Source organism: Anguilla rostrata, chromosome 5, assembly GCF_018555375.3.
Source record: "Anguilla rostrata isolate EN2019 chromosome 5, ASM1855537v3, whole genome shotgun sequence".
Classification (NCBI taxonomy): Eukaryota; Metazoa; Chordata; class Actinopteri; order Anguilliformes; family Anguillidae; genus Anguilla; species Anguilla rostrata.
The window spans coordinates 57233844-57258001 of record NC_057937.1 but is presented as its reverse complement, the minus strand read 5'-3'; the positions used below and the strand labels follow the sequence as shown (position 1 = coordinate 57258001).

At 48.2% G+C, this 24158-nt stretch overlaps 2 protein-coding genes across 2 annotated transcripts in view; both read right to left on the bottom strand.

The window, feature by feature from the left end:
- The window catches only part of mtss1lb (MTSS I-BAR domain containing 2b), an 86575-nt gene extending 75209 nt beyond the window's left edge, over positions 1–11366 (bottom strand). The window contains exon 1 of the mRNA XM_064338018.1: positions 10733–11366. Coding sequence (XP_064194088.1) covers positions 10733–10801 — 69 coding nt within the window. The 5' untranslated portion in view covers positions 10802–11366. The remainder of the gene's footprint in view (positions 1–10732) is intronic.
- Positions 11367–17708: 6342 nt separating this feature from the next.
- Positions 17709–24158, bottom strand: part of vac14 (vac14 homolog (S. cerevisiae)) — a 65434-nt gene continuing 58984 nt past the window's right edge. The window contains 1 exon segment of the mRNA XM_064337322.1: positions 17709–19335. Within this exon segment, the coding sequence (XP_064193392.1) occupies positions 19176–19335 (160 nt within the window). The 3' untranslated portion in view covers positions 17709–19175.

The following is a 24158-nucleotide window of genomic DNA, read 5'->3' as shown; positions in this document are numbered from 1 at the left end:
TGACCTCACGGCGAGTCTGCAGTACAGGGTGTGCGGGACCTTACGATAACTGACCTCACAGCGAGACTGCAGTTACAGGGTACGCGGGACCTTACGATAACTGACCTCACAGCGAGACTGCAGTACAGGGTACGCGGGTTTCGCGACAACTGACGGACTGATGTGCTGTCTTCCAAATCTTTTACCCATCTATGTTACAGTGTCAAACTAAGACACTAAGCTTCGCTTTAAACAGCCAGAACTGTTCAGCGGGGGTAAGAGCTTTGTAATTCAGTTAAGATAGTGTTTATTAATACGAGAAAGCAATTTTACACAGGACCGCAATGGGGGGGTGTTAAGTTAGGATGATTCCAAGGGGTCTGATTGACAGAGGTCCTCAAAATCCCTGGTGGCATATAATCATTTAACATTCAAAATGTTCAAAATAAAACAACCAAGCTCATTCCCGAGTTTTACTATCCAAAAGCAGAAAGAAAAAAAAAAACAAGAAAATCATGTTTTTTTCCCCCATGGCTCCACGCCTCACGAAATGACAGCGCTGGCAGATCTCCGCTCTCGGATTACATTAGACGGCAGGTAGGGGCTGTGGCTGTTGTCGGGCGAAACACAAAGATTGCCCGCTGCATAATTTATCGGGGAGAGCACTTAACAATTTCCACACGGTAATAGAAGGAAATTATCATGTTTATTACTTTCCGTCATCGCGGGCTAAATGCTCACGTCCCTGCACGCGACCAAATATTTGAGATCTCCGCTCCGCGAGCGTCCTTTTCCCCCCTTTCACCCTGACAGGGATTTATTTATTCACCCACTGCCTGCGATCAGTCCTCCATAAGGCCATCTCCTCAGCCTGACATTGGGGTGGGGAAACTCCACAGAGCAGATAAGCCCGGGCTGGCTTTGAGCAGCGCTGTCTTCCTCACTGCCCCCAATGCCCCGACTGCCCACACCCGCACTGCCCCTGCCCCCACCGCCCTCACTGCCCCCGCCCCCAATGCCCCGCCCCAATCTCCCGTGCCCCACCTCCCTGCCCCTGCCCCCAATGCCCCTGCCCCACTCCCACTGCCCCCACCGCCCCTGCCCCCACTCCCCTCTTCCCCCATTGCCCCTGCCCCCACCACCCTCATGCCCCGACTCCCACCCCCCTGCCCCCACTCCCCTACTTCCCCATTGCCCCTGCCCCCACCACCCTCACTGCCCCGCTCCCACTGCCCCTGCCCCCACTCCTCCCCCACTACCTCCATCCCCACTGCCGCTGTTCAGACGCGTATGTTGGTGCAGCCAAGGTGGTCTCCCCGGCCAATCCGTGCCCTTCCTCCACTCGAGCGAAAATGCTGATTATCTGGGGCCTGAATACAGAAATGCTGACCGCTCAGCGCTGGCTGACCCCGCCCCCACACCTTTTTAAGAGATTGGATTGGACGTCTCACTCGCTCAGGTGACTAATGGAGGAGTTCAATCACCTCCTGGTTCAGGATTTACCACCGGGGCCCAGAGCCACTGAGAAATGAATAACGCCTTTCACTTAGCACAGGAGCCACTGCACCTCTCTCTCTCTCTCTCTCTCTCTCTCTCTCACACACACACACACACACACACACCTCTCTCTCTCTCGCTCTCTCTCTCTCCCCCTCTCTCTCTCTCTCACACACACACACACACCTCTCTCCTCTCTCTCTCTCTCTCCCTCTCTCTCTCTCCACACACACACACACACACACACACACACACACCTCTCTCTCTCTCCCCCTCTTTCTCTCACACACACACACACACACACACACACACCTCTCTCTCTCTCTCCCCCTCTTTCTCTCTCACACACACACACACACACACCTCTCTCTCTCTCTCCTACACACACACACCCTTCTCTCTCCTTTTTTCCCTTCTCCCACACACGCATGCACTGACACACCTCTCTCTCTCTCTCTCCTCTCTCTCTCTCTCTCTCACACCCACACACACACCTCGCTCTCACTCTCCCCCCTCTCTCTCACACACACACCCACACACCTCTCTCTCACTCTCTCATGCACACACACACCTCTCTCTCACTCTCATGCACTCACACTCTCTCTCGCTCTCTCTCCCCCTCTCTCTCTCTCACACACACACACACACACACACACCTCTCTCACTCTCTCATGCACACACACACCTCTCTCTCACTCTCTCACGCACACACACTCTCTCTTTCTCTTTCCCTCTCTCACACACACACACACACCTCTCTCTCTCTCTCTCTCTCTCACACACACCACACACACACACACACCTCTCTCTCACTCTCACGCACTCACACCTCTCTCTCTCTCTCTCTCTCTCACACACACACACACACACACACACACACACACACACACACACACACACACACACACACACACCTCTCTCTCACTCTCACGCACTCACATCTCTCTCTCTCGCTCTCTTTTTCTCTCACACACACACACACACACGCACTCACTGCCCAGTAGAGTCTTGTGTAACGCTGTGTATTTGAGTCATAGTAATGGCTGCGCTGGTTAGTCACTGTGTCTCTCACACGGAGGGGATCGCAGGCCTCTATTTCTGTCTCAGTGATTCAGGGGACTCAGGCAGGACCCCCTTTCTCATCCTCCGTGATTTTTCCCTTTCCTCCCAGTCTGGAATGTCTAATCGAATTTGCCACTGCGGCGTTCCTGCGCCAGTTCAGGAGAGCACGGAGAAGCGTGCGTCTCCTCCTACGAGGGTTTCCTCCTACGCGCGCCTCCTGTGAGTGTTTCCTCTGACATAAATCTCCTGCTACGTGCGTCTCCAACGAGCGTCTCCACCTACGCGCCTCTCCGCCCACGCGTGTCGTCGTGCGTGCATTTCCTGTGAGCATCTCCTTCTACAAGCCTCTCCTCCTCCATGCGTTTCCTCCGTGCATCTCCACCTAAGTGTGTCTCCTATGAGTGTCTCCTCCCACGAGCATCTCCTCCTACGTGCGTCTATGAGCCCCCCCCTGTACGCTCGGTGCTCTACCGGCCACCGCCATGTCAGAGAACCGCATTTCCCGTGTGGCGGCCCCAGAAGGCCGCAGGCGTGCGATCGGCCAGAGGAGGCGCTCTTGCGTGAGGAGACGGGGACTCCCCTGCCTGCTGAACCCTCCCTCCCAGGGCGATGCAAAGACTGGCATCGCTCCTCCCTGTGGGGCTGCTGGTACAGTCTGCGTTCTACACTGGTCTGAGGGCTCCAGCACCGCACTGGAACCCAGAGCATCACCAGGGCAAACCGATACACGCTCACAAACCGCCATTATTAACACAGCGCCCACCGTCGCCTGAGCATTTCACAACGAGCATATAAACAACTCCCCACTTCCATCCCTGGTTCTCTCTCACAATCCAATCCAATTCTCTCCATGTGCATCAGTCTCCCCCCTTCTCTCTCTCCCCCCCTCTCTCTCTCTGTCTCTCTCCTCCCTCTTCTCTCTCTCTCTCACCCCCCCCCCTCTCTCAGTACCACGCTGTTGTTCATAATGGCTGTCAGGTGTCTGCGCTACCCAGCTTCACCAGTTGCCCGTGCCTCAGAGCCCGGCTGATCGTATCTCTCTCGGTCACACGGCCTGGGAACCGTTCTCATTAATCAAACGCAATCTGCTTCACGTCCTGTACTGGCATCACAGCGCACATGAGAGAGACAGGAAAATGAGAGAGGACAGAGAGAGACACGGAGAGAGGGAGAGAGAAGAGGAGAGAGAGAGAGAGAGGAGCAGAGAGAGAGAAGAGAGAAGAGAGAGGGTAAAATCTGCTGGAGGCAGGCATAAAATGCACTGCAGCTTTCCGGATGGAAGTTCTGTGCAGGCATTTGCATTTACAGCCTTCCCATTGGTGTGCATGGTGCCAGATGGCAGCCCTTCACTGATTGGATGGGAGGCAGAGAGGGGGCGGGCCCTGTGTCTGGTGGTCTGTCGGAGGGGAACATGACAAAGACAGTCCTCATCTGCATCAAGATCCCCCACCTCCAACCCTCACAGCTGTCAGAGGTGAGTTTCTGTTTTAGGCTTGTGTTAAAACAACCTAAAACAGCCCTCCAGGGTGGACCTTTCATCTGCAAGCCAACCAGTCGTTTCCATTTGCAAATGTTTTTTTCTGTTTTTTTTTCTTTCAGTGATTGACAGATTACGTACCCAATATGCTGAGTCTTCAGGAAGGCAGCCGTGCGCCTTCATAACTTACACAACCCGATGTGAACTTATTGATTTGAAAACCTTTCTTCATTATTAATTCTTGCACTTCACGGTTTAAATGTAAGCAAGCGATCAATGAGCCACTGCAGTTTCACATCAAAACAAACAAAAAGGACCAAAAAAATAAATAAACTGTGACCTTGGCAAGCTTCCAACATAATTCTGGGACCAAAGTCTGAAACAAGTCAACTGATCTTTAATGAGGCTGACAAGGAGCAGGGACCCCACTGCAGAGGAATTATGGCATCTCACCACCCCCCCCCGCCCTAAAATCTGAAAGCGCGGAGAAGGGAGATGTCACGGGCGGCGGCCATCTTTGTTCTCTGTCTCTCACCCAAAACAGACACCTACAGATACTGACAAGCGCTGCTGTTCGCTCACACTCAACGGCTGTGTGGCATTAGGCTGTTCACACACACACACACACACACACACACTCAACGGCTGTGTGGCATTAGGCTGTTCACACACACACACACACACACACACACTCAACGGCTGTGTGGCATTAGGCTGTTCACACACACACACACACACACACACACACACTCAACGGCTGTGGCATTAGCTGTCACACACACACACACACACACACACACTCAACGGCTGTGTGGCATCAGGCTGTTCACACACACACACACACACACACACTCAACGGCTGTGTGGCATCAGGCTGTTCACACACACACACACACACACACACACACACACACACACACACACACTCAACGGCTGTGTGGCATCAGGCTGTTCACACACACACTCAACGGCTGTGTGGCATTAGGCTGTTCACACACACACACACACACACACACTCAACAACTGTGTGACATTAGGCTGTTTACACACACACACACACACACTCTCAACGGCTGTGTGGCATCAGGCTGTTCACACAAACACACTCGACAGACTGCAGGACATCAGGCTGTTCACACACACTCGACGGCTGTGTGGCATCAGGCTGTTCACACACACACACACACACACACACACACACACACGTTATACAGACATAAAGACAGTCACACATAATCGCACACACTACATTATATAGACACACATAGAATCTCTCAGACACACACACACACACACTCGATGCCCGACACTCGGCACAGAACCAACCCACTTCAGGAGGGGTTTCACTTTTGGCAAAAGGGCTCCTCCCACAGTGGAATCTGGCATAAAAATGCTGCTTATCAATAATATCATTACAACCCTTCCTTTGGAGATGTACCAAAATATGAGCAAATCCAAACAAGTTTATACTTTAGTTACATTCAGCATTCCTGTAGTGTCACACAACAAAATAGACTAGTCCCGCTCACTCACACACATGCACACAAACACACAAACACACACACACACATTATAATGCAGAAGACCACACACAATCACACTGCATACACAGTATATCATACAAACACTCTAGAATGTAAAGATGAACACAGCCACATACACACACACAACAGAATAGGCAGGGTCACACACACACACACACACACAATATTATACAGACATAAAGACAGTCACACATAATCACACACACTACATTACACACTACATTATATAAACACACATAGAATCTCTCAGACACACACACACACGCACACACACACTCCTGCAGTCTGACACACACGCACACACGCACACACACACTCCTGCAGTCTGACACACACTCACACTCACACGCACACACACACACTCCTGCAGTCTGACACACACACACACACACACACACACATACACACACACACGCACACCACACACACACTCCTGCAGTCTGACACACGCACACACACACACACACACACACTCCTGCAGTCTGACACACACACACACACACACACTCCTGCAGTCTGACACACACACACTCCTGCAGTCTGACACACGGTCCTCCCAAGGCAGGCAGGCAGGCTGAAGAATGTAAACACGGCCGCTGTGTGTGACAGACTCAGCTGGTGAACAGACAAAGTGACGCATTTCTCTTCACTCCGGTCCCGGACCTCCTACCACTGGCCCCCAGTGCCCCCCCCCATATGACATGTGCCCCTGTTAAACAGACAGGGACCCTGCTCACCCACAAATCAAATCATTCCCCCATTGATCTGACGTTACAGCCGCTATAAGCACAAAATGATACAGCAGTCTGGGGACTTTACCCTGAGGGGATTCAGACACACAGACAGGGAGGCAGGCATGCTCACAGACACACACACACACATATGTACACGCACACAAGCACACACACACACACATATGTACACGCACACAAGCACACACACACACACATACGCACGCATGCTCACAGACACACACACACACACACATATGTACACACACACACATACGCACGCATGCTCACAGACACACACACACACACACATATGTACACGCACACAAGCACACACACACACACATACGCACGCATGCTCACAGACACACACACACACACACATATGTACACGCACATAAGCACACACGCACACACACACGCATGCGAGCACACACAGACGCACACGCACACACACATATGTGCACACACACACACACACACTCACACTGACCCTGCAGAAGAACTGGGCCTGGTCCTGCTATTGCCAGACATGATTATTGACCAGAAACACACACAAACACAAACATGTACACATTCCAGGCTTTCTCTCTGTAAATATTGCCAAAGAACACATACGGATATACAGACATACGCACATTTGCTATCAACCTGTGATAACAACAATAAACTCTCTCTCTCTGTCTCACACATACACACAAAACATAAACAAACAAACAAACACACAAACACACATAAACACACAGACAAACAAAAACACACACATTCCAGGCCCTAGACCCTTTCCCTCACACATACAAAACACACTCAAAGCTGAGCAAGGCTCAGATATCACCCAGTGTTTGCACGGATTCACTGTGCTACAGAGAGAGAGAGAGAGAGATAAAAGAGAGAGGAAAAGGGAGAGGGAGTGTGAGAGGAAGAGAGAGAGAGTTTATAAACATCTAACGTTTACTATGTTATGGCTACACTTTGGCGATATGTATTTTTTTAAATATGTCATGCCAGTTAAGCCAGTTAATTTGAATTTGAATTTGAGTGGCGAGAGAGAGAGAAGAAAGAGGGAGTGCTGGTTTTCCCTCCCAAAAAAACAAAAAAGCAACCGCAGAAGGGTCATCCAATCATTCCCAAAGGGGAATTCCTGCATGTTCATACATCGCACTGTGCAGTAAAACCCCCGTCAGGTGGATTTTAAATGCAATCTGAATAAAGGGGGGGGGGGGGGGCGGTCAGAAAGCCCAAGTCAGGGCTTACAGAGGGACAGAGGAGACAGTTATGAGAGTTGAACAGGTACACATGCAGGATGCCAAAAAACTGCCTGTCCTGGGACACTAAGCAGGTCAGGGCAGTGCTGGGGACGCTCAGCAGTCTTAGCGATTAGACAGGCATTTTTCACTGATAGATCCCGAACCGATTCCTTGGATCAGTGCTCAAGTGCTCAATAACAAGCAAGTAAGCAAAAAATGTGGAATGTTCATATATATTCTCAACAGTGGGCAAGAATGACCACTCAGGAACACAGACAGAAACAACATTCTGAGATTTTTATCATTACATTCTGATATGAAATACGAAATGTGTCCTTGGATACATAATAATGACACTAACAGCATCGACAACACTAATAATAATATTAACAATGATTGTTCTTATTATTATTATTATTATTACTGCAGAGTCATTCTTTACACAAAGAAATAAAATATGATTCCATGAACTGTACACAGTAAAATATACTGCGTTAATTAAATTCTAACAGTTTATGTGTGCCCAGCACAGATCACAAGTACTCTGTTAAAATATTCAAAGAATCAAACTACTCAAAATGAACATCCCTAGAAATCATCTGTCACATCAGCTGGCAAGCTCTTTCAAGACCCTTCAGAAATTTGCACAGAGAGAGGCACCATCTTTGTAAGGGGAACTGACATTAACCCTGAAGAGTGGCACCATCTTTGTAAGGGGAAATGACATTAACCCCGAAGGCCTGCTTGGGGTGTCCGGTGTATACAGTACAGACCCAGCTAATCAATAAACAGAACCAAACATAAGCAATTTTCTCAAGACATCTGAGGGAATAACAGATGTCAAAAAGGAAAAACTTAATAAAGCCACTGATCATATGTAATTATTTTCCTTCCAAAACAAGTAATAATTCGTTTTTGGTCGCAAGGTCACTGGCAGTTAAATTCTTCAGTAACCCCCCAAAAAAAGACAAACAGTAACTGGGATGTAGATTTAGATCAGGGGTGTCCAATCTTATCCGAAAAGGGCCGGTGTGGGTGCAGGTTTTTGTTGTAGCCCAGCACTAAAGCATCTGATTCAACTGATTAACAAATCATGGTCAAGACAGACCTTCAATACAGACCTTCATAATGAGACCTAAAGACAGACCTAAAACAAAAATCTTTTTTTTGGATAAGATTACTTTAGACAACCCTGTTCTGAAGTAATTCCAAAAAAAGGACACCACTCACTGGGGATTCAGATTCGGTAATTTGGGTGTTGTGTGCGTCTAACCCCCTCGTGTCGAACCCCTTTCCACTGTAGCTTCATATTAACCGGGCCACTGAACACGGGTCCTCCTTTGCCAGGGGGGATCTGTGACTGCCGATATTTTGCCGAGCATCTGAAGTCACCCTCGCCGCAAAAAAAAAAAAACCGCAGCAGAATTCTGGGTGGAACGGCCCGCTCGTCCGCCAGCACCCAGCCTGCAGCTGACAGCTCAGAGAAACCCCGGCAACACTGCTTTCTCTCTTTTTTTCTTTTTTTTTTACTTTGCAACGCTGTCCGAAAGAGAGCGAGAGAGCAAGAGAGAAACAGAGAGAGAGAGAGAGAGTAAGAGAGACAGAGAGAGAGAGACAGAGAAAGAGAGAGAGAGAGAGACAGAGAGAGAGAGAAACAGAGAGAGAGAGAGAGAGAGAAAGAGAGACAGAGAGAGAGACAGAGAAAGAGAGAGAGAGAGAGAGAGAGACAGAGAGAGAGAGAGAGATCGCCAGACAAGTGCACATGAAACAGGGGGTACTGGAAAAAAAAAAAAACACCCACACTCTCACCAAACACCAGCCAGAGCACCGTGACAACCGCAAACACCCTTTCTCCTCACAGGCACATAGCTGTTGCTGTGGTAACTATTTGACCCATATTTTGGTGGCGTCACACAGTCAGAGGCATAATGCATAAGCAAGAAGGGGGGAGATGAACCGTAAATTATGAATGAGATGGGGTGGGGGCTTATTAATTCAAGTGTGAGTATGTGTGTTGGGTTGTGGGTTGTGGGGTGTGTGTGTGTGTGTGGGGGCGTCACAATTAAGCTGAGTTTAACATAACATCAATGGTAGAACGACACAAGGCCAAAGCTCACTGGGATATGCAGTATGTGCACATTTTAAAAACAAAACGGAAAATGTGGTTTTGGCACATATACCTATTAATGACACCAGGATCAACGGAAACCAGAGCATTCAAGATGGAAATAGTAATGTGGGGGGATAATTGCAAATCATCATCATCTACATCTAAGTTGTTCTGTCGGCCACAAGACGTCGGACTGCCGCTGAGCTTAGTCACCGTCTTTGGGGTAGCACCGCGCCCCTAGTACAAAAACTGTCTGTCCCACATCATGTTCGGTTCTCGCGCTGGTCGGTCAGCTCGTGCCACACTGAGCGCTGTCTTCTCTGCGCGAAGCAGGACGGACGGACGGACAGTGCCAAATCAGACAGGCAAACAGACAGACAGACAGACAGACGTGCACTGCTGGAAGTCCCCCCCGGCATCTGTTCGAGTTCTCAGGCGTTTTCTGAGATTTCCACGAGCTCTATAAAATTCCTCTTGACAGGAAATCGATTTTTTTTTCCGCGAAAGAAAGGGGGGGACGAGCCGCTGTGTTTCTCCACACGCAGTAAATAACAAAATAACGGAACGGGCGAGAATGGCTACAATTGCCCATTCAGCACTAGTCTAGCTCGAGCGGCACGTCTGTTTCCTATTGTATCAACAGCTAGCTGTTGCCCACCATATGTTGCTAAAAACACACGCGTGTAAGTGCCATGCATACAATACCGTCGTATATGTAGCGGCATATAACGAGTGCAAAAATGTAAACAATAAAGCAACATTCACCAAAGCCAGCGCGGCGCATACATGTGAAATGTCGGCGGTCTCCCTAGCTAGCGAGATAATTGAATTACGAACGGGGTTTGATTTCGGACTGTCACAACAAAACAATTTTCCACGGCAGTGATGCTAACCAAAATAAATGCTGTGTGGAAATATCAGAGGCAATACATCTTACATGAATATTAAATATCGCTGCGTAGATTAACTGAATCAGCGGCTTCGCGTCCACGGGGAGATAAAAAACAAGTGTATTTACATGCAATCCATGTACAGCGTAATGGCAACATCGGATACATGTGAAAATAAAAAAAACGATACACTACCTTCATATCATTGACGATGGCTTGGAAGAGCCCACCCAACGCTCCGCATTCTTTTTCCACCGTCTCCATGTTAACAAATCCACCGCTCACAAATTATTCAGCGAATAGAGTGAAAAAGAGGAGCCCCTCAAAATAATAATTTCCACGGAACAGATCACGACGGCTCCGCGTTTTTTATACCTCGGTATATATATAAGACCCGAAACGAAACAGAAGATGTTGGCTATACTGGTGGAGGACGAAAAAAAAAGAGAAATATAAGCAAATCAGATCAATTGAAGTCACCGGTCCCCGTGGTCGGATGTCTCGCTATTCAGTGCCCGATTGAGATTGCAGGGAGTGATGGTGAAAGGAGAGAGATTTTTTTTCTCTCTCTTCCCTGCTCCCGGTCTACTCTCCGCGTAAGGAGGCTGAGCACGCAGACGGCTCTGCAATGGGCATTGTAGCCCTCGGACAGTGATGCAAAAATCGAGTTCGATTTTTTTAAAAAAGGTTGTTTCTTTTTTTTTTTTGAAGAGGCGTATCGAAATGTGAAATGGTCAGTCGGAGAGCACCCGGTGTGCGCGAGGCTGCCAGTGATTGGAGCACGGGCGGTAAGCTAGTAGCTGCGAAGCGCACGGGCTGTAATCCGATCCATGGGAATCGAATGGGGGCCGGTCAGCTTTCTTGTCACATGGACAGGAGAGGGAGGGACACGTCACACACACACACATATACACACACAACAGCCTGCCCGAAATTTCAGTCAGACAATGGAGGGGAAACGTCAAAGAGATTTAGCTACTGCTTACAATGAAGGGGAGGGGGGAGGTTGGGGTGCTGTGATGTCCGCCTAAAACAGACGCTATTGCGGTTTTTGTTTTGTTTTGTTTTTGAGTGATTCCTGTTACGTATATAGGTACATGTAAAAATAATGCGACTGCAAAGACGTCCATATACTTTCTATGATTAGTAATAACTTTTCAACAAAATACTGTATGATTATTATTATTTGTAATTGAATGTTGTAACGGTTATTTACATATATTCATATAATATTAATAGGCAATAATTTTATGAAAACAGAATTTATGCATGACTACAATGTATTATTTATTCATAATACAAATTCATTGTTATATATTATTTATAAATGTGCATTGAATAAAACTTACACTAATGTGAGTATGAAATTATTTAGAATCTGCACTCCTAAAACCCCACAAAACAGTGTCACATCTCCAGCTGTTGGCCAGGCTAAAGTGAAACACGACAAACTGCCGACTTGATTGCAACGCTAACATTTCAAAGATGGTTACCGACTGTTCACCTTCTGCCACGGTCATTATCAGAATTAATACAACCAGTTGAGCTCGGCATCAAACACCATCAGCGATACGTGATGTATTATGTATGAAAAACAAAGAGGTCTTTATTTGTTTTAAGAATGAGAGTTATGGTGGAAATCTGTCTGACAAGGGGAAATTACCTCCAATTACACCCCACCGGTATCCACTTCATTGTATAAGGCTGTAGGGTAATCCAGGTTGGTGTGGCCAGTTCTGTGATCTTTGATTGGAATATGAAGGATGAAGGTTGTTTACTTTCTCAAGCCAAGAGAGACATTACATCACCAGGTGTGATGAAGAAGATGGAGAAATCAATTATATTAATAAAATGATATTTGTAACTACATACAACTACCGGTACCACACATTTTGGCATTCCATCGCTTTGGCAAACGTTTACTTCGATCTCATCTGTCCACAAAACCTTGTTCTGGAACCCTTCTGGTTCGTCCCGGTCCCCAGATTCTGTTTCCGGCATTTTGATTCTTGCTGCTGATGAGAGATTTGCATCTTGCAGTGTGGCCTCCATAATTCTGTTCTCAAAAGTCTTCTGCCCATGGTGGCTTGTCATATTTTCACCCCAACCCTCTGGAGAATGCTGGCATTACATTACATTACATTACATTACAGGCATTTGGCAGACGCTCTTACCCAGAGCGGCGTAGTGTATAAACATAACCAGGAACAAGTATGACGAAAACCCTAGAGAGAAGTACCGGTCCAAGTGCAGGGAACAACCGCATAGTTCAACTTGGACCCTGAAGGTTAAACTGGTTAACACTAACACAACGAGAACGGCAACAACGCAGTCTATGGAAAAAATACAAGCAGTAGTTAAGACAGTTAATGCACCTGGCGATGTCACTGGCCGCTGTTTCAGAGTTTCTCCTCCGCAGCTCGTAGGATCTGTTGGTCATCAGCCGCAGTCGTCTTCATTGGCCGACCTGCACGGTGTCTGTTTCTGACCCCATCAGTAGTTTCTTTCTTTTTCAAGACTTTTTTTTCTTCTTCCAAACTGCTGTGTACTTGATATACTCCGTTTCCGTGCTATCCTTCTCAATGAATTCTTTTGTTCGCTCAGCTTACGGATTAGTTGTTTTTCAGCTATAGCTAGTTCTCTGGCCTTCAAAATGGTGTTTGCCACCTCTGACTACAAATGCAGTCTCCACAGATGAAAACAAAGGCTAAAACCACAACGAGACACTCACTGCTCTTTTGTGTGTGAGCAATCCATGCAAAAAAGAAACCGTCATTCATCCGTTAACTTAATTTTGCACAGCTGAAAATGGCGGGGCTCGACACAAAAACAGCCGTTTCTGTAAAATGCAAAACATACACACGTAAAAAAGCATGAAATACAAGCTGACTGTAAGTACTTTTGTCTCGTATTCATCTTTTGATCTCAAATCCAAATGCCTTAAGTACATAGAGAAATGACAAACTTCAGCCTACCATGATCATGCTTTTGGAGGGCACTGGATATATAAATAATATATAAATAAATGCAGTAATGATATATATATATATAAACACAGAAATCCAAATTGGGACTGCATTAAGCAACAACATCATCATCTGAAACCAGCGTGTGCCTTGATATGCTCTGTATTTAAAGTTAAAATAGTCTTGCATATTAAAATCTATTTAACGCATGCATTTACATGTATGTGCTTATTGATTCATTCAGCTTTGGAGGGGGATGAAGTTTATGCATCTTATGACTCTGATGTAAACAGTGACTGAGATTCTGCAATGTTATCGAGCGCTCAGATGTAATTTCATCCAACAGAATCACAGTACAAGGGGGAAAGGGCCAATGATGAAGCTCGATTTAAGTGCATGACATGATCTCTCATTGCCCTTGTCAGATTGGGCCTAGTCATCTCTACATAATGGCAGGTTGGTCCCAAATTATGGAGCCAAGCTTTCACTTGTCAGTCTGCAGGCTTCCTGGTCGTATCTTGAGGGAGAGGAAATAAGGCCCAGGGAAGCTATACATAATGCAACAGTTTAACCTTGACTAAGCAGAGCCATTTGTGGGTTAAGAAAGTAATTGCCTACTTCTCATTCAAAAAAAAAAAAAGATACACTTAAAATAACATCCACCTCGTTTCAGGGAGGGCTCCTTTGTATCCGTGCTCCATTCCACTTTTCAGTGGAAGTAAGCAGGACAGCTCCAGTGGGACGCTGTCTCCCATCCAAAAAAAAAAAAAAAAGACTGCTTCGCCCCCGTTTCTGCGAGACTCCACCCGTCGTTTAGGAGACGTCTCCGTGGCGATGACACATTTCAGGCCGCACGATCCCTCGTGAGAGGGCGTGGAGTCGACAGGGGGCGGAGTTCATATGTCACAAAGACAAGAGGTTGTTCACTTTGGGTGTTACTCAATAATAGGTTAAATAAACTTCATATAAACAGTGTTCATATGACAGCAAATGGGGCAGCATGTGCACTGTTACAGTAGAAAGTACTTAAGACTTAATTTTACACAGAAAATGTTGCTTTGCAGAGAGCTGAAAAAGAGCTTTAATTATATCACATTATATTCATTACATCACATTGGCTTAAGGGCCCTGGCGATATAACATTAGCTCTGCGTTTCTGTACATCTGTCTGTCTGCATCAAAGAGTGGGCGCAGTAGTGACGATGTGGCACTAGGGGGCGAAGGTGAGTAGAACGGGGGGTGGGGGGGAGGGTCTGGAGCATCCCAGCGACTCACAGCGTGAACGCAGACAGAGTTCGGCGCCCTTCTTGGCCACCGCTCCTCACCAGGTGTCCAAGTGACCGGAACCCCCGGCGTCACGGCAACAGGCCAGGGTTGCAGGATCACACGCCACACGGGCAGGGGGGGGGGGGGGTCCTGGAGAACTGCTGACTGGCGTCCTTTCTCTTCACCCTGTCACGCCCCCCCCCAGCACCCCGTTACTCAGCACAGCCAGGGACATCCTAGCACCACCGCCAAACTCCTGCCCACCTGTGTACGCGGGCACCCTGCCACCCAGCGTGCCTCTCTCTCCCTCTCCCTCTCCCTCTCCCTCTCTCTCTCTCTCTCCGAGCTTGAGGATGGTTGGGTACAGGAGAAAGTCAAGTCAAGTCAAGTTTATTTATAAAGCACATTTAAAAACAACAGAAGTTGACCAAAGTGCTGAACAATGAAAAATAAAAACATGCATAAAATAATAAAAGTGTATGTAAAGTGAGTGTAGAACAGGGTAGTACACTAGAGAGTGAGGAATACAGTGAATGCAGAGCAGGGTAGTGCACTAGAGAGTGAGGAGTACAGTGAGTGTAGAAAAGGGTAGTGCACTAGAGAGTGAGGAGTACAGTGAGTGTAGAACAGGGTAGTGCACTAGAGAGTAAGGAGCACAGTGAGTGTAGAACAGGTAGTACACTAGAGAGTGAGGAATACAGTGAATGCAGAGCAGGGTAGTGCACTAGAGAGTGAGGAGTACAGTGAGTGTAGAAAAGGGTAGTGCACTAGAGAGTGAGGAGTACAGTGAGTGTAGAACAGGGTAGTGCACTAGAGAGTAAGGAGCACAGTGAGTGTAGAACAGGGTAGTACACTAGAGAGTGAGGAATACAGTGAATGCAGAGCAGGGTAGTGCACTAGAGAGTGAGGAGTACAGTGAGTGTAGAAAAGGGTAGTGCACTAGAGAGTGAGGAGTACAGTGAGTGTAGAACAGGGTAGTGCACTAGAGAGAGAGGAATACAGTGAGTGTAGAAAAAGGTAGTGCACTAGAGAGTGAGGAGCACAGTGAGTGTAGAAAAGGGTAGTGCACTAGAGAGTGAGGAGCACAGTGAGTGTAGAAAAGGGTAGTGCACTAGAGAGTAAGGAGCACAGTGAGTGTAGAACAGGGTAGTGCACTAGAGAGAGAGGATTACAGTGAGTGTAGAAAAGGGTAGTTCACTAGAGAGTGTGGAGTACAGCGAGTGTAGAACAGGGTAGTGCACTACAGTGAGGATTTAAGGTTCCTGTAGTCTGGGACTTTCCGAAATGTCTTTCAAAACACAGGAAGAAACCTGGATTTTCTTTCTTAAAAAAAACAAAACCATTGTTTCCATTCAATAAGCAAGGACAAACAATTCACACAAAACAAGACATAAAAACCAATGCAATTACATAAGCTCAGCAGCATGCTTTAAAAATGAAGTTTTAGGTGGTACCTCAGTGCAGGGCTCCTGGGCCATCTCCCAACTTCAAGCACAGCGTGCGTGTGAGGTGATCCTGTGGTCTCCACACGCAGGATTCACACGGCAGAAACAGGTTGGCACTGCCGTGAGTAACAGCATTAGCCTTCCAACAACAGCCAGGGGAATAAAGATGACTCAGATGTGGGGCGGACACCGAGGAAAAAAAAAAAGGTGCGAGAACAACGTGCCCAAAAATCACTTGGCAAAAAAAAAATCCAGCTTGAGTTGGCAGCAGTAGACATGTTACTGCCAGGAGAGATCACCGTAGGTCAGCCAGTCCACCAGCTGAACAGAAGAACAAAGGGCATTCTGTTTGCGGACCGCCTGTTACTAAAATAAGGAACAGTCCAGTGTGGGTGTGGAGTTTGCCCAAGATGAACTTGTTGAAAGAGGCCAAACATAAGGGTATCTAGGTGTATCATACTTGAAAATGGCGGGCTAAATTCATCTTCAAAATTGTGCATATCAAAAGTTGTGCATTATTTGATTATTAGAAGCTAGGCCATTCTGTGATGAGGGGGCCAGCCCGCTAAATTTGCTGTTAAATTGCAAATAACAGGAAATGCTAGCGCTCGTGCTACACAGAAAACTACTGAATTAGCCTGCAGTAGCCTTGCCCAGGCATTTTCTGCATTTACAGCTCATGACAGTAAATTATACACAGTGAGTTCACCTCACGTTTTTGGCTTTCAGCAGCCTGAATGTTGGTTGTCCTGGACCTTGTGTGTCAGTTTGTTCTCCTTAGCATATCACACTTTAGAACTTTATTAGGACTGGGTATAAATTCTAAATGTTCAAGTTCTAAATGGCTTGGACTAATGGGTCCATATTCAATTTGTAAATCATTAAATCGCACAATTAAATACCACCTCCAAGTAGAGTGAACAGTGTGATGGAAAGTGTGTCGTGAGGATAGAGCGCCAAGTAAAAGTAGTGTGGTAGTGCAGTAGTGTGCCACAATGAGGAGTAGAGTGCACTGGCAGTGAAGAGGAGTGAGCAAGTAGTGTAGTATGGAGGAGTTATGTGAATGTGGTAGTGAGTAGAGTAGGGTAGTGAGTAGAGTGAGAGTAGTGTGGTAGTGAGTAGAGTGAGAGTGGAGTGGTACTGAGTACAAGTGAGAGTAGAGTGCAGTAGTGAGTAGAGTGAGAGTAGTGAGGTACTGAGTAGAGTGAGAGTAGTGAGGTACTGAGTAGAGTGAGAGTAGAGTGTGGTAGTGAGTAGAGTGCAGTAGTGAGTAGACTGTGGTAGTGAGTAGAGTGAGAGTAGTGTGGTAGTGAGTAGACTGTGGTAGTGAGTAGAGTGAGAGTAGTGTGGTAGTGAGTAGAGTGAGAGTAGTGTGCAGTAGTGAGTAGAGTCAGAGTAGACTGTGGTAGAGCACGAGACTGTAGAGACAGTGTTGGTGTGATACCCTCCTGATAAGACGAGCAGATGGACAGTGGAGAGAAGGGAGAGAGTCAGTTAAAGTTCTAACACATGGTCCATGTTTTATTGATTACAGAGAGGTCTTTACACAGCAGGTCCATAGCTCTGATACAAGCAGCCGGAAGGAGGAAGGGAGAGAGAGAAAGGAGGAGAGATCGAAGGATGAAAGATGGGAGGAGGTGAAGGGGTGGAGCGACAGAAAACGAGGGAAATGTCAGCTGATGCAAGACAGCAGTGAGGACATGATAAACACCAGGGCCAGAGAGAACATGTGACCAAGAGAAGGACTGAGACAGAGAGGGGAAAGGAGGATGAGGAAGTACCCAATGAAGGGAGGATTCTGGGGAGAGGGAGAGGGAGGAGAGGGATGTGTAAAAAGCTCAGTGGAAAGAAGAGAAAAGAAGGGAGTGAAGAAGTAGAGAGAGGGAGGCAGAAACTGTTCCAGCAGTGTTTAAGCTCAGGGTACAAAATTCAATCCAGGGGAAGAGATCGCGCCCCCTCCCCCCCTTCTCTGTGCCCGCGGTCACAGGTGATAGGCCCAGACATAAGTCCCCAAACTCAGGCCCAGAGCGACTATGACAACCATCAGCAGACAGACAGCAGGGGGCTCAGATGGGGGCAGACGACCAGCCTGTTCAAACACGATTTTACCAACATCAGTGCAATACGAGAGGTACAGTGGCCATTGTAGCCAGGGAGGCGGAGTTTCAACTGTCCATTATCACTGAGGATGAATGTAAACCATCAGAGGTGATCCAAGCCAAGGCATAATTATGTGGATCAGAACAGAGCACAGCTGGACCTTTCCACCACACGTTCAGTGTGGTGACTGTGTGTGTGTGTGTGTGTGTGTGTGTGTGTGTGTGTGTGTGTGTGTGTGCGCGAGGAGTGTGTGCCCACATTGACTATATGTATACATCAAATACACACACGCACGCGCATACAAATTAGGCACTAACTCTTTAACACCTAAATGAAAAGCACTTTTTAAAAAATCAATTATTTAAAAAAAATAATAATAATAAATCAGAAAAGTAACGACCACATTACATCCTTCATGCCTAACGGTACGGTCCTAACGGTATGGTCAACACTTAAAAACTGGGCTGGCTTCGAGGGGAGCAGCCATGTCATTTTCCTGTCAATTGAGCTGGTCCCATTTCCAGAGACCGTGTGTGTGTGTGTACGTGTGTGTGTGTGTATGTGTATGCGTGTGCATGTGTGTGACTCTGTGTGCGTATGTATATATGTGTGCACGTAGTATGTGCGTGTGGTTTTATGTATGCGTGTGTGTGTATGTGTGTGCGTGCGTTCATGTGTGTGTCTGTGTGTGTGTATGTATGTATGTGCGCGTGTGTGTGTGTGTCTCTGTGTGTGTATGTATGTATGTATGTGCACGTGTGTGTCTCTGTGTGTGTGTATATATGTATGAGAGCGTGTGCATCAGGGCTCGGCGCGGTGCCCTGGCGCTGAGGGGCATGCTTCGGCCTCCACTTCCGCCCCTCACAGCACCAGCTTCCTGTCGGGGTGCTCGGCCCGGCCGGCCCGCTGGTGCCGCACCTCCAGGTGCTTGCTCTGGACCCGGTCGAAGTGCTGCAGCAGCTCCTTGTAGTTCACGTGGGACGGGGTCGTACGGCAAGACTCGGGGGGCTTCGAATCGGGCCTAGGAGGGAACAGACAAACACCAGCGTGCTTTCAGCAAGGGGTGCGCGTCACCTGACCGCGCTGCATTCGCCTGGACCAATCAGAATCAGTCACATTTATAGCCCAAGTAAATCTGTACACACAAGAAACGTATAGCTCACATAGATCACATTAAACAAAACACTGCTGTTCATAAGTGGAAACCTTCCTCAATACACGGGAGGGCAGTTTCTTAGAAACAGATGATCCGGTTTTCCGGGTGACCAGCGAAAGATCCTGACGAGCAGGAGTTCAGAACATAAATCACAGCGAGCAAGTGCAGAAACAGGAGTTCAACGTCCTCTGAAGACTTCCTCAGTCAGGACTGCAAAGGACAAACAGGAGCTCCGCGATCGCTGCTGCGCAATCGCGTCTAATGAAGCTCAGTTAGTCACAACGCTGGTAAATGGACTGCATTTGTATAGCGCTTTCATCTATATATTTATATATCCAAAGTGCTTTGCCTCTCATTCACCCATTCACACATACACACACTCACACGCCAACGGTGAAAGGCTGCCATGCAAGGCGCCAATCAGCTCGTTGGGAGCAATTAGGGGTTAGGTGTCTTGTTCAGGGACGCTTCGACACGCCCAGGGTGGGGGATCGAACTGGCAATCCTCCGACTGCCAGACAACCTCCTCTCACCTTCTGAGCTATGTCGCCCGTTCTTGCAGCAGATGCACCCTTTTTTTACCGTGCGATGGTTCTACCAGGTTTTCCTCTCGCAAACATCAAAAGCAAATAAAACTACATCCACTTGAACATGACGGACCTCTCAAGTAGGCTTAAAAATGTCAAATGCAGTCATCAGGGTGTTAAGCTCTCAGCTAAATGAATCACAGCACAAAGAGGTCTCAAGCTGCCATTTTGTATATAAATGAATCTGGGGATGATTTTAAATGGACAGCTCCTCTTCTGTCCACATTTTGAAGTGTGCTCTGATACAGCAGGCATTCAGAACAGTGTTTACCAGAGGCAGGACTGCACTCTTCCGCATGATGGCTACAGTTCAAAGAGCTGTATAGGGGTCAGAGCCAATTGGCCGTGCTGTGTGTGTGTGTGTGTGTGCGTGCACATGTGCGCGAGTGAATATTTTAAGTGTGTGTGTGCTTGTGTGTTTGAGTATGAGTGTGTGTGAATGAATATTTCTAAGTGTGTGTGTATGAGGATTAGTGTGTGCGTGTGCGTGTGTGTGTGTGTGTGTGTGTATGTGTGCGCGTGTGTGTTTATGTGTGTGTGTGTGTGTGTGTGTGAGTGTGTGAGTGTGTGTGTGTGTGCGTGTTTATGTGTGTATGTGTGTGTGTGTGTGTGTGTGTATGTGTGCGTGTGTGTGCGTGTGCGCGTGTATGTGTATGTGTGTGCGTGTGAGTATAAGTGCGTGTGTGCGTGTGTGTGTGTGTGTATGTGCGTGTATGTGTGCGCGTGTGTGTGTGTGTGTGTGTGTGTGTATGTGTGTGTGTGTGTGTGTGTGTGTGTTCTCTGGGTCACGCTGCATCCTGGCTCTCTGGCCGTTGACCTTGAGTAATGGCGGCGTTAGTAATGGCTGCTGTCTGAAGCGCAGGAAACCTTTGGAGGGCCGGTCGATTATCAGCGGAAAGGCCTTTTCATTTAGACACAGCCGTATCGGCCATATCGACCGGTCCTGGTCATCACGACCGACAGGGACAGCGGTTAGAAACAGAGGGACAGCGGTTAGAAAAGCCGCGCGGTCAGTCTACCGAGCGCAAAGCAGATCCCCGAGCCGTCTCTCGCTATCCCGCTTGGTCACCTGACAGCACACGGCTCTTAAGGCTCTGAGCCAACGGACCCTGGGGGGGCGGGCGGCGGGGCTCCGCATGAGGTAAACATTACAGCGGAAAAAAACCGGCACAGGCAGCACCGTCGTCAGCCGTCGCCATTCAAAAATGGAATCATGGGAACCGACCGTGACCCGGTCCATAAATCAGACCAGTCCAGGCCGGGCCGGGCTTCGTTTGAAGAGCCTTTATACACGGGACGCTGAATGACGCGGGGGGGGGGTCCCGCGTGATCACACTCGTGTTCTACATTTTACGCTTAAATCAGCCCTCCAGTCAAGCTTTGAAAAAAAAAAACAACAAACAAGAAAACAAAAACAAAGATGAGTAGCACACCGCTCTCACCGTTACGTTCGAACCCAAAGCCTGCAGAGGGGCACGCTTGCAGACCCTGCCAGAGCCTGTCCCAGTAACACGAGTACCCCTAATTATGCGCTCTACACCGCTGTATGACCCCCACCACCACAAAAGAGAAATCCTGTGACCCCCAAAAGCATTCAATTATTCGCTACACAAATCCCAAATCACTTCCTCTTGCTCTCGTGTAGGTTTACAGATCTGGCTGCATAACCTGGTTTTTTTCAGGCTCCAGGGACGCTGCAGAGTTTTCTGCGCAGTCAGAAACATCATTATGCAGAGTTTTCTGCGCAGTCAGAAACATCATTATGCAGAGTTTTCTGCGCAGTCAGAAACATCATTATGCAGAGTTGCAAAGAAACACCGTCACTGTAGGCTTCCCCAGACACCAGTACTGTAAGCCTTGTTCAGTCAGGGCCTACTTGGTTAAGACATCTTTTAGTAAGGGTATGGTTAGGACATTTTTAAAGGTGTAGTGAGTGGTGAGTGTGTGTGCGTGTGTGGCTGTGTGTTGGTGTGTGTAGCGGATGTGTGTGTGTGTGTGTGGGTGAGCGTTCATGCGTGTGTGTAGGATAAGAGCATTCCTCCGACACGCACAGCTGATATGGGGGAAAAGTAATAATAATAAAGAAGGATGTGGAGTATTTCCGGAAAGCGTTCCGAACTCGCGGAGCTGGAACAAGCGGCAGGCGAGCGTGCCCAGTCCCCCCCCCCCCTCCTGGGTGAGTCCCCCTCCCCCCCCCCTCGCTGTGCGACAGACACACTGTGAGCCATGGCTGTTCTACCAACACTTCACACTTTATGAATCCTGAGTAGGAAAATCAGCAGCTATTGTGAATTTTCTGTTGGCAGCAGACTGAGCAGATTAACCAGATTAATGCCACCTCCTGTCACCCCCCCCCCAACCCCACTCCGCCTTTTCCCCCTAAGGTTTTACAAAACAAAACAAAACAAAAAGCTAAGTACTTTAAATCTGAAAGACCCATATTAAATATCACTCCTCTGTCAACACAGGAACGGACAATTCAATCTGCACATATTTTGGGCCCTGAACACAGTAAATTCAGCTGCTCCGTCTCTCCCGAGCCGCTCTGTTCATCCGTCATTTTTATGACCGGCAGGTGCCTCCACTGGCATCACGTGTGGACCTTACAGGTTCTCTGCGCATTCGCTTGTGTGTATAGTATGACCTGCAATTTCCTCCACACGAATCTACTGTAAATGTGTACTTCCTGTGGCTCTGTATTTGGTCTTATATGATGTACATCCAGTGGGTACCTCTCCATCAGTTCTACACATCCTTATCTACTGCTCATTCATATAAGCTACAGGCTAGTCCTGTCCCCGTGAATGCGTGCACATCCTACACTCACATCCAGCCACTGCCTGCACATCTTATACTCACGTCCAGCCACTGCCTGCACATCTTATACTCGCGTCCAGCCACTGCCTGCACATCCTATACTCACATCCAGCCACTGCCTGTACATCCTATACTCACATCCAGCCACTGCCTGCACATCCTATACTCACATCCAGCCACTGCCTGCACATCCTATACTCACATCCAGCCACTGCCTGTACATCCTATACTCACATCCAGCCACTGCCGCCTGCACATCCTACTACTCACATCCAGCCACTGCCTGCCATCCTACACTCACATCCAGCCACTGCCTGCACATCCTATACTCACATCCAGCCACTGCCTGCACATCCTATACTCACATCCAGCCACTGCCTGCACATCCTATACTCACATCCAGCCACTGCCTGCACATCCTATACTCACATCCAGCCACTGCCTGCACATCCTATACTCACATCCAGCCACTGCCTGCACATCCTATACTCACATCCAGCCACTGCCTGCACATCCTATACTCACATCCAGCCACTGCCTGCACATCCTATACTCACATCCAGCCACTGCCTGTACATCCTATCCTCACATCCAGCCACTGCCTGCACATCCTATCCTCACATCCAGCCACTGCCTGTACATCCTATACTCACATCCAGCCGCTGCCCATCTGCACATCCTATACTCACATCCAGCCACTGCCTGCACATCCTATACTCACATCCAGCCACTGCCTGCACATCCTATACTCACATCCAGCCACTGCGTGCACATCCTATACTCACATCCAGCCACTGCCTGCACATCCTATACTCACATCCAGCCACTGCCTGCACATCCTATACTCACATCCAGCCACTGCGTGCACATCCTATACTCACATCCAGCCACTGCCTGCACATCCTATACTCACATCCAGCCACTGCCTGCACATCCTATACTCACATCCAGCCACTGCCTGCACATCCTACACTCACATCCAGCCGCTGCCCGCCTGCACATCTCTAAGTCTCCGTCCCTCCGCTGGGCCTGCGCACAACCTGCGATACGGGAATGATTTATGTGCACCTGACCCAGGGGTGAGGGGAGGCCCCTGTTGCCCGGGCGACCCCTGGGAAGCCCTGCATCCCTGGCCCCGTGTGTGGGGAGCCAATCAGCAGGCAGATGTGCTGCTGCAGCACTGACCAGGTCACAGCGTGGAGAGAGCTGATAAACGCACGGCATCGGCACTGAGAGAGAGAGCGCGCTTCACATGGAGAATAACACTGATCCTCCCTGTGACCC